The sequence below is a fragment of the Phalacrocorax carbo genome, chromosome 13 (genome assembly GCF_963921805.1).
Source record: "Phalacrocorax carbo chromosome 13, bPhaCar2.1, whole genome shotgun sequence".
In the NCBI taxonomy this organism is placed as follows: domain Eukaryota; kingdom Metazoa; phylum Chordata; class Aves; order Suliformes; family Phalacrocoracidae; genus Phalacrocorax; species Phalacrocorax carbo.
In genome coordinates, this window is record NC_087525.1 from 12,136,945 (window position 1) to 12,148,950 (window position 12,006).

At 41.6% G+C, this 12,006-nt stretch overlaps 1 protein-coding gene across 1 annotated transcript; it reads right to left on the minus strand.

Annotated features, from left to right (window-relative positions):
- Nucleotides 1-366: 366 nt before the first annotated feature.
- Nucleotides 367-11,557, minus strand: GHITM (growth hormone inducible transmembrane protein). Its single transcript, XM_064464846.1, has 9 exons — nucleotides 11,445-11,557; nucleotides 9,986-10,145; nucleotides 8,231-8,330; nucleotides 6,790-6,901; nucleotides 5,700-5,841; nucleotides 4,526-4,634; nucleotides 3,209-3,397; nucleotides 2,467-2,638; nucleotides 367-1,602 (listed from the first exon to the last, which is right to left on the minus strand). Exons 2-9 carry the CDS (start codon nucleotides 10,112-10,114, stop codon nucleotides 1,515-1,517), a joined length of 1,041 nt encoding a protein of 346 aa, XP_064320916.1. The 5' UTR covers nucleotides 10,115-10,145; nucleotides 11,445-11,557; the 3' UTR covers nucleotides 367-1,514.
- Nucleotides 11,558-12,006: the final 449 nt, after the last annotated feature.

Sequence of the window (12,006 nt, forward strand, 5' to 3'; positions counted from 1 at the left end):
CAAAGGAGTTGCAACAAAGGTCTTCACAATCCACTGTTTCTTCCCTACGATTGAAGGGACTAAAAACACTGCAGTATACGAGAGACAGAAAAGCAGCACTGGCTGTAGTCAGTCGCCAACAGGTTACACTAATGGAACCACTTCAAGCAAGTGTAGATCAGTGTCTTCCATCGGGGAAACATCCCCAAAGAGATGCTAGCCAGTGAAACTGGGTATCTTCTTTGAGGATTTTTTACAGAGGAACACTCTGTACTCTCTTACAAAGGAAATCATAGCCAAAAAATATTTATAGTACTCTTCACCAAGTTATTACTGCAGGGGTACTAAAATATTTCTTTTAACACACAGAAAGTGAGAGCAGTCAACTTGTGAGGCTAGAATTTTATTGTTCCATAAGTCAATACATAAACATAGCACATTTACCAGAAATCGAAAGTCTGAGTTGTTGACATCGGCTCAAAACTTCCTTGTGCCCAAGAACTCACCTTTTATTCCAACATATAGCAATAGACCTTGGGAAGGATAAATTTCTTAATGTTAAATCAATTTCACTGATAGGGACTACTTCTTTTCAACCAAGGTAAACATACCAACTTGGACAAGAGTTAGGAACAGACTAAAGCATACAACAGTATAATAAATTTATGATACTTGGGTTTACAGCAGGCCAGCCTCAATTCCTTCTCTCCGTGCCAACTGTAAAAGCTTTTAAGAGATGAGCACTAGGAGCTCTTCTGAAGGACGAGGCTTCATCTGCAATACTGACATTTAGTCACTGGAAGAAAGAAACACCTCTATTGCTATCCAGCAGTTTGATAAATCAGGTATCAAAAGAACCTAGCTATTATATCCATTAAAGCAAGGAGTTCTCATGTGTACTCCAGAAAGACTGAAGCTCACGTGGGACAAATGCCACATAGTTTCCTCGCCTTGTCTCCTTTATACTTTTTGGTCACCTCACCTGTTAAATCCAACGCATTTCTGACAACTGCTTAAACCTTTCCGGAACCTCTGCCCAGGCAGAAGTCCTTACTGCATTTAGTGCCATATCCAATTTATTCAGTTCTTAATGCATCACTAAAATACCATTTATGCAGTCTTAACTGAAAACGGATGCATCTCAACAGCATTTCATGAAGCAGCTTGCCTACCTATCTGCATATGGGATACCAGTTTAGAAATTACTTCCTTTACTATGCAGTAGCATTGAAAAAAAGAAAAAAAAAAAAGAGTTGAACTGCTGCCAAACCCATTAAAAAGCAGACAGACTATTTTACTCATATATTAAAAATAATTTACTTTCCCAAAACGATGTGCAATCAGAAGCAGTTCACACTATCTTAAACACAGAGATGGAAAGGGTTTGAAGAAAAACTATTAAGTCTGAATTACGTTGCACTGAAACAATATGCTGAAATGCTTTAAACTTGCAGCAGAACTGCTTGTAACCATGAGTTTTTATTTAGTATGTGCACTAGGTAGCCTGTCAGACAGTTGCAAAGAGGAGTCCCCGTTTACTTTCTCCTGCCACCTCCACCACCCGCAAGCATGGTGGCCACCCGAATGAAGATGTTCAGTGTGTCTGTGTAGATACCCATGCACCTAGGAAACAGGAAATCAAAGTTAACACGGTTGAACAGAAATCATTATTATTTGGTGTTTCACATCTTTATACTTCAACGTTAAAAGCCTTCAACGAAGCATCTGTAACAAAACCCAACTACAATTATCGTCAGTTCTTGATACGTCAAAAAAACATGTATTTTTGTTCTACCATCTCTGCCACGAGGAACTATATACAGGAGTCGTAACAGACAGCACACTCTTCTCATACAGTACACTCTTCTCATACAGTAGCCCTCTAATTTGATGCTGTGCTTCTATCGCTTTATCTCCAAGCATTTTGAAGAAGGTCAGTATTATTCTATTTCAAGTACAAGAAACCAGAATCAAGGAGGTGAACAATTCACCTAAGGTCCGACGGACAACATTTACAAGTCTGTTAGTCAGACTTGCTCTTTACTGAGAGTCCTCAATCCTCCTTTCCCTATCTATCACACTGTTGAACCTTATTTATTTAGAGACAAAGACTAGTGGATATTAAGTGACTATGAAAGAGTTAACATCAGTCCAGATAAAAAGTGTTAACAGATATTTTCAGAAAGCAGCTATAAATTATCCCAGCGATACTTCAGAAAACAAAAATACTTTTTAGAATGTACTGCTGGAAACACGTGATGCCACATATTCAATCCTGTTTCATTTCAGGCAGATGGCTTCAGTTTTAACTCCACTAGCTATTTTCGCATTTTATTTTTAAAACACTCTGATTCTTCACATTTAACAGCAATACACTTTTGTACAGTAAACAAAAGGTCTGGCTGTTCTAAAAGCCTACTTCAGTATAGCTTGAAGCAAGTTCTTACACAGACATTGGGATCAGCTGTGCTAACACGGAACACTTACGCATTGATCGGATCATATTTTGTTACTCCATAATACGGAATAGTTTCAGCACGCTTGATAACATGCTGCGTATCGTAGAGCAGGAACATGCCGAAGAGTACCAATCCACCATAAACAGCTACTGAATATAAGCCAGCACCAAAAGCAGAAGTAGGAGGCAAGAACATGGATCCTGGAGAAGAACATACATTAGTGTTAAAGAAAGCTACTATGTGTACCCGCTACTTTGAGCTGGGTCAGACTTCAGCTGCCCAAGCACTTGTTTTTCAGAGAGTATTCAACTCTCGATCTGTGGTGTATTTTTGATACCAAGAGCTTTAACACACGAGCCGTAGATGTCATATATACAACCTAATTCAGTAATTTTGAACACCCATGGGAATCGTGTGTATGTTTCTCCATGTGAAAGTACTTCTGTCCCTGGGACTACAACGATGCCTAAAACACCTAAGGGAGAAGTAGTGAATCAAGAGCTAACATTACGTTCCTTAGTCACTGGCAGTAACTAAAAACATAAGCCACCACTATTGGCCATTTGTCAGGTATACAGTTGCCAGAACTGTAACTTCATGTTTGTTTGCAAGAACAAATTTCAGAGTATTTTCTGCTGTGCTAGGGTTGGCAAGGGCTATTTAAGGCCAACCTTAACTGGACAGACCAGTCTGCAATTACATGTGAGCTGCATCTTAGCAGCTGAAGTTTATAATCCACTGTATCTAACAGTATTAAAACAGTATTTTACCAATGGAAGAGGCAAGAACAAAGCCCAAGCCTATTCCAAGTGGTCCTCCCATGTTCAGAAATTTTTCACTCGGAGCACACATGGCCACAGTTGAGAGCCCTCCGACGATTCCAGCGGTATACCAGGCAGCTCTGATCAGCAAAGGACCACCCAAGAAGGCTAGAGGAGCCACCACTGCACCCATGACACCTAGCCAAGAGAAAACAAAGCACCCGTAAGATCTGGAACAGTTCTGGTAAAAACACCACCTGCCAAAACAAATTTGTTTTATTCCCCAGTCAGATAACATGGCTCAAACTAATGTACTTACATGACAAAGTAACAGTGCGCTTGATTGTACGGCTATTTAGAAGGGAGCACAGTACATTGGCAACCTTAGATTCTATGACCTACTTTCATCTATCTCTGGAGAGTACCTCAAGGAGCTGGTCTTTGGAAGAAAGACTAACAAAAGTCAACATATTCATCTGTTCAAAACAGAGCTGGTAAGAGACACTTCGCATAGACTAATCAACTACATAATAGCCATAGGAGCACTCAGCAATGTGAAGCAGGACAGTTGCCTTAACTAATTGTTGTAGCAGAAATCTAAGTCAGATTTTTTTTGCTAGAGTCTTGTATGAAACCTCTAGCTAGTCCATTAGTATCACATTAGGTTGTTTAAATTAATAAGAGTCACTAAAGTAAACACAGTTACTTCTTGGTAGAAAAGTTAGTTCTCGAGAGGCAAATGTGATTCCAGTGCCTAACATCCACGTGTCTTCCCTGAACCATAAATTATTTCTAGCAAAACAGTTCTGAAAAATAATAGCTGTTGTTATTTGAAGTAGGCATCGTTAGTGAGAAACTGATCTGTACTCACAGTTTACGTACCCGATGGGAACCTGTATCTAAGAAGCTGCAGTTTATTACTAAAATCTCTTTTTTCTCATCAAGTTTTCAAATACTTTCCTACACCGTACAGCTGAAGAACAGTAAGTGCTTACAGAACAATAGTGCTTACAAAAGCTGTAGTACCAGAAAGCAGCCACGAAACCAAAGCAGCTATGACGCCAATTAGCTCTATCCAATGTGGCACATACATATCGCACGCTTAACTTGAGCATGACTTTTAGGAAGTCCTGAAAAATATTAAGAGCTCTGTTAAGGATGCTTAAGAAACCTTCCTGACATTCAGGAGTTCTCATTGGTTTCTGAAAAATCTTAACTCTCCTACAGCAGTATACAAAAATTTACCTTAAAGCCAAAGTTTCGTTAAAGTAAGAACCTGGTCACGCTAAAGCACAGACACCCTACAAAGAACACTACATCGCATACCTGAATGCATCATCCAAGCCAGATGTTTAGCTCCTGGACTGTCTTCATAGGATATGGACCTGACCAACATTCCAGCACCAATCATTGCTGCAAAAGTTGCACCTATTGCCTGTAAAAAGCAGCATTACAGAGCTCAAGTTAGCATTAGGACATACAGTTTCTGTTGTGACCTTGTAGTCTAAAAGACAACAGCGTAATTCCACAAAGAGCAACCTAATTCAAAACTGGAGCATTTGTCAGTTTTATTCCTGTAAGGTTACAGTCAAACCTTTGCAGATCCTAGCTTGCAGTAATTCCCATTTTACTTTTACTGAGCTTTCTAGGAATTGAAGTTTAGTGGTAAGATGGCACCAGTCTCTTAGTTGTTTAAGGTAAGCGAAGGAAAACATATGGTTCCGCACCTTACTCTAATCCTACAGGTACCTGAAATATTAGCCTTACTTTTTTCTTGTACGTTTCTCCACCTAAAGCCAATACTCCGTTTTGCTACCAATGATTTTTAAACCTCATTGCCTCCTCTTCCTGGTTAATTCTGAGCGGAATCATGCAGCAGCTAGGAAACTGGTCAGAAACATAGAACTTTGCTTTATCAGCAACGATACATTATTAATTTAATCTCTGTAAAATTATGTAGGTGTTGGCATTGGACTATTATCGTTCTGCTCCACTTAACACATGGAAAATGCACCAAGCAGACACGTTCTGTAAGCAGTTTGCCTGGATAATTTGCCTACCAGCATCATTTCAGCCTCGGCAAACAGGAGACAGCTTTCAAAGAGCTATACAGAAGAGCGCAGGGAGGAGAAAGAACACACAGGGACCTCAGTTTCCATTTTTATAAAGCGGTAGAAACAGCGTTATTAGCCTCAGATGGCTACTTGTAACAGGTGCTTACTTGCCTATAGCTGGTAAGGATAGCATAGTCGTGTTTTTGCTCACATAGCTTGCCTTTGACAAACTATCAAAGTAGGGAAGGTGCATGTCAGCACGTAATTAGAATCACCAAATCTTAAATCATAAAATATCCTTAGGATGCTTAAGTAGTCTTTATGGATAAGGACACTAGTCTTGCCTCACTTTTCACCAAGTCGCTTGCATTTCAAATTTTTTATATCAACCGTCACATTTGGGTCTTTTCTCAGTAAATGTTTTTATTTTTATAACATAAGCTTACCAGCCAGGAGCCTTTTGTCATAAGGCTCATGAGTGCCGGAGACCTGCTTACTGCTACAGCCGAGAGTGCCGTCAAGCCAATGCTTCCCGCAAAGTACATGTAAGTAGACTGAATTCTGTCTTTCACGTACTGCGGCCAAATACTGAAAAATAAACGTATACATAGCTGTTCTATGAATGAAGCCCAATTAAAAACACAGGCTGTTAATTACATTCATAGCTATGGATATAAGGGAGGTTTCATAAATGGTGTGCTCTAGCAACTTTTGCCATGAGTTTACCCTACAACAGTAGGTTGGACTTTTAAATCTTGCTGGTCTAACATAACTCTCTAGAAACACTGCAAATTACAAATAATGCCAATTATAGTTCAATTCTAAGGAGGAAGCATACACAGGAAACAGAACAGCAAATAATTTTTAACTATAGAAAAATAGAGAATGGTGCATATGCACCAAGTTTAAGAAAAAGTGCCCACACGCTGTGTGTACTGAGCACTAGGCAGCCTGCTCAGCAGCTCACAAATCGCTGAGTCACAGTGCACATGATTATCTGACACCACAAGGCACGAATGTCATTTTAAGAGCTCTAACCATAGCAACAGACCTAGGCATGAATGAAAGTTTCTGCAGTATGATTTGGTCACACCAAGGACAGGAAACTTTCCCTGCTAACACCAAACTTAAACATAGTGCACATTTTCCCATTTTACCCTTTTCACCCATTACTTCAAGGCTTGCGTAGAAAAAAATTATAGATATCCATATCAATGAAAAGCTTCTCATTGATACAACTAGCAAGTGTTCGGTATGAACATGGACGGCCACTTCCAAATGTAAATGCAGAATAAGCAAAGCATAATGACTCCAGCACTTACTACTCCCAAGCCCACGCTTATCACTAACCATCTTTTAAGTCCAAGTAACTATACAGTTTTGCCATCACAGTCAGCTTTCTGTTCAGAGCTTAAAAAAAAAATATGTAAGCTGCGTGTACGCTGGCTGATACCAGCTAAAGGAGAGACAGATATAAAGAAGAGGGAGATTCACTTAATACACTCTTTACTGAAAACAGTAAACCATCTTACTTACACAGCTCTTTCAATAGCTCCGATCTCACTGGACATGCCCATTCCATAGTAACAGAGGGCCCCCAGGCCAACTGCAGCCCCTCCAGCAACAACAAATTTCCCCAGGCGATCAGCTGTATAAAGAAAAAAAAAAAATCCATGCTCTCATGAATGCTTTTTCTTGGTTAGTTAATGACATCCTCACATGAGTTTTGTTCTATCTACAATAGCTGACCCATGTCAGGCTTCCTTCTTATAGCACCACTTCAAGTCACTGAGTTACCAGTTCTCAGTGAGCTAGGCATGAAAAACTCTAGATGCAGCCTACCAACACAACGTAGTGTCATAAAACAGAGTAAGAAATAAAGAGAGCAGCTAGTAACGTGCCAGGTTTACTGACCTTCGTTACAACGACAAGAATCCCAACACAAAACCAGGTAACAGGTTCTCCAACAGACGAGCTCACCTGCCAGCTGATTTTGTGTGCCATTCCATTACTCAACTTGCTATACTTGCTTTTCTCCAACTGGAAAAAAAACGGACATTGGGGCCTGCTTTCTCACTCATCTGCCTTTAATGCTCACTCCTTCAAGAGCTCTTCAGTACCAATTAGATCCTAATCAGTTTAAAAAGGGATTTCCAAAGCTCATGGATAACAACACGTGATGTACTATTGGTTTCTACTGTCTGATTTTCAGACGTACTGCGTGTGTGCCACATATTAGGCTACCGCTGCAAATGCAAGTATCGATCATAAAACACCGTTAAAATTGAAGTAACAGTTGACAGAATGGCAAGAACAGCTGAGACCAAATACCTTCAGTTGTATAACTGTCTTTAAGACCACAATTTTTCCTAATACGTTATTGCCAAGACACTACCTAGCCAATCTACCTATACTTCATTTGTCAATTCAATGCTAGCGTAGGACATTCACAAGTCTGTTCTGCTGGACTGCTATCTAAAGAAGTCCCTTTGTGATCTACTGAAATTACGATCCACACCAGATCTGCTAGCAAGCACAGTAAGCCAGTGCCTTACAAAAACAGTAGCACCAGAAACTTTTCTTTTTTTTTGCAAACTGTACACACTGTAGAAAAATCCTTCCTTTAAACCATATACAAAGGAGATGTAGCAAAGCAAGTGTTGCTGTGTTTTTTTAATATCTGCAAACATGTCTCCGTTACGGGACAACTGTTTTTGACTTAATAGTTCTCAAAAGCAGCTTAAAGTAGAGACATCAAAAAATCTCTCTACACTGTGACATATTTGCAGCTTTAAACTTTACCAGGAAAGACAAGCGGAGAAATTGTCTCCAGTCGTTTGAGGGAGATCACTGAGGAAAGCTACATATAAAACAATATTCTCACTCTCTTTAATAGTTTGAAGGAAACAGATTCTTTTCAAGGAAGGTTTAAGTTAAGCTTCAAAGATTTTCAGTATCTAAAGCAGAGCTACTCTACCTTTCAGTGCCGTTTCTGCAGATGGCTCAAATGCGGCTTCTTTAATTTCCTGGCCAATTTTTCCACGCCTCACACCTGTTCTTACTCTGGTAGCATAGCACTGTTAGATTCAGAAGTAACATAAGAAAAGATTCAATGAAATAAAACTGAACACGTTTCTTAGCAATTTACTTGTTACAAATAAAATTGCTACATAGTCTGTTATTAACCTGTGCTTACCTCCCAAAGACACGAAGTGGCTGCGCTCATAGAAAACAAGTGAACATTAAAGTTTAGGAAGCTTTGTGAATAACATTCGCACATTCTAGAAGTACAGAACCAAAGCAGTGAATTTCAGAAGCTGAAGTTTTTAGTTTGCATTTCTCCTACTCCAGGCCACTGTATTAAACAAGGCCATACGGCTTTTTTTTTTTTTTTTAAATGTAAAAACATACTCTTGACACCTTTATTTAAAAAACAACTCTTCTGCTTTCTACACAAAAACACTTTATGTAAACACTTTTATATAAAGAAATAGTCTTGCACAATACTTACACTGTACAGACACTAAATTTGGAGAAGCAGCATGAATTATTTGCTTTCAACTCTAGCCTTGATTTAGAAAGCAAACCTTGAATAAAGCCCTATAAACTGAAGATTTTTAAGGCTGACAAGCTCTAAATAGATCTAGCATGCTCCTCAAAGACTTAGCAAGCTGCAAGAGCAATAGAAAATAAACTCCTATTTAAGTTCAGAAACAACTTTTTAATTTCCTTACCATTTTTTTCTGGGAATGTCTAAGTAGTTGTACAGGTACCTGAGCAATCAAGGGCTCACTCAGAACTGACAGTTTGTTTTAACACTAAAACCTGAAATCCACACACATTGCTATTATGAGCTATCAGAACAATCAAATTCAGGAACTTTACCAAAACACGTCAGGTTTGTTGTGATTTGCATCTAATGAAATCTACCTGACACTGTAATTATGTAGCACTCACCACAGAAATAAAACCAGCATCAAAAAAAAAAACCCTCCCACCAACAGGAAAACACACACACCCCTACAAAAAAACCTCAGCACACCAACAGACTTTGGATGCTTAGAACAGTTTTCTGTGTTTAAGAGGAAGTCACAAACAAGGTGAAGAATTTGGCACTAGCACTTTCACCAAGATGATGGCAAAAGAGCGGTGCCACCTAGCAGTTGTGAGTTACCTGGGCAGAAAGCAAAAGTGAAACATCTTCTAACAAGTTTAAACAGTGTCTTAGGATAATGACAGTCCAGTTTTTAAAACTGCTGGTAAGACCCACAATAGTCCTGCAATAGTTCAGAAATTGCTCTAACCTGGGCTACACCTCTAAATGCATATTGAGACTAAAGTCTCTGAAAGGGAAGTTTTAACTTTAATATTATATTTAAGACTCTTACTCAGAAACAAGGAACTAGGAGGAGGTCAGACAAGAGTTTCTGCTCCTCCCACCTTAATCAGTAAGGCTTGTCCAACACTACCCACCTCCTTTAAGTTCTTTTTCCAGTAATTTCAATGGGAAAATAGTCACTAGAACAGAAGATATTATTTTAATTGCACTTTAAAACCTTGTTTTTGATTGAGTAACACTCTTCCTTCAGTAAATTAGAGCAGGTACCTCAAACAAGCACAACGCTTGTGATCGTTCAAAACAGGTACTCCACTGCAAAGTGATTCTTCTGGCAAAACACTCAACTTTCTAAAACATCAGCAGTCAGAACCATTAAAAAGAGAATGACTGTACCTGGTTAGGCTGCCACAGCCTGTATGCTTGTATATTGGAGTTCCTCAAAGCTGGGGAAGCCCGAGTAACGGTGGGGCTGATAGTCTGGCATGATAATGCCCTCACACATACTAGCCTTGCAGCCAGCATGGTTGCTTAGGTAATTTAATATGCTGTGGTCCTGCAAGTACAGGAGAAAATAGGCTTTAGTGTTTTGTTAGATGGTTTTTGGACAACAAGGTACAGTTACAGGACGTAGCGTATTGGAGCCTAAGTAGTAACGGAAATAGCATTACCACTAGAGTACTGTAAATAGAGCTAGAACTTCTTAAATATGCAGTATAACTCTGTTCTACCTCTATTTGTCTCCCATTTCTATCTGACTTATCTCTCACAATTTACCTGAAAACAGGAGAACATACCGCTTTTCATACATATAAATTATGTTAAGACCCTTGATAGGCCTTATGTTTGAGTTACTTTGGCAGCTGACTCTCATCATGAGCCATAGCACTGCATGAGTCCTCTGCCCTCCAAATAGATGTTCAAAAAGATGCTCCAAATTTATGTAAACTTCAGTTAAGTATGAACCCAAATAAGTAAATAGCGTAGCATGTACGGTAGAAGTTGTTTAACAGAAGTTTTAAGCCATACTTTGAATAATTAATTAGCTTTATAGACATAGCATTCGGTCAAGGTCACAGCCCAGAACACAAGTTCAGGTCATCTTGTGCAGTTTTGACCACAGAGCAGCGACGCTGATCACGGGCAAATCGACACCATAAGCCAACACCAGCCTGTGCACTCTATAGGCAGCATTAAACCCACCATCTTACCTGCATAAATAACACATAAAAAACCCTGAGTCCTTGCAGTTAGAGGTACTTTGATTACGATACAGCCTCTGATACTGCGAGTCACCCCAACTACCAGCACGTTTCTTCGAATAACCGTTCACAGCTTACATGTGCAGCGTCCAATACAAATTAAAAGCATTTTAAATAAAAGTAACTTTAAACGCGCAGGAGAAACGAGCACCCACAGCACGGGACAGCGAGGACTGCCCACGAAGAGAAAGCGAGAAAATAAACCTGCTGCTAGAAAAGGTCGCACTGCTTTGAAGCTCAGTTACGATCATCCTGCTATTGTAAGGGGAAGTGCTTTCGGAAACATCCTGCTTCCGCCACCGAACCCCCTCCTCCGCCGGGATGACAGAGTTTGCAGGAACTTGCCGTGATAACTCTGGGGGTTTATTTATTTATTTTTTTTCAACAGTATTTGGAGCAAAACAACTTCAAGCATTACATTAAGGACGACAGCCAGCAGAGGGTAAAGAGCAAAGCAAGCCCCCACCCCCACCCCAGCACACACAGAGCGGGAAGGGAGCACTGCCACGTCACTGCGGCTCGAGAGACGGAGACCCGACCCGACCCACCCCACACCCGGGCCCCGCTCCCGCCCCCCGCCCGTCCCCACGCACCTGCGCCGCCGCTCCTCGCCCGCCCGGCCCCACCGGCCCCGCTCCTGCCCCGCGCGCGGCCCGACACCCCGAGCGACGCCACGGGACCAGAAGTGACGTCAGGCCGCGCCCCTCGCTCCCGCTGACTGGCTCGCTCACCCCACGTGACTCCGGAGCGGGCAAACGCCATTGGCTCGAGGAGGCCGGGTGCAGCGACTCCCTGCACCTCTGTGACGTGCGCGGCGGCCATTTTTGATAAGGGCAGGGAACATTCTAGAAGCCGCCGCGGGGCGGGCTCTGCCTTACGCAAGCCTGCATGTCACTAGAGCGTCACTCGCGCGCCGCCGCCGCCCTCCACGCAGGGCAGAGGGCGCTGACCGGCACCTGCCGCCGCCATTTCGAGCGGGGTCCCGCACCCTGCGTGCCGCCGGCAGGGCAGGGCGGGGGAGGCGAGGCCGCCCTGGCCTCCGCAGATACCGGCCCCCAAGTCCCAGCTCCCCTTCTAGACGGGGTGTTAACCCCCGGCGCACACACGGAGAAAGGCCCGGCCCGGGGGCCGCCCCCGGGGCCGGGAAGGGCACCC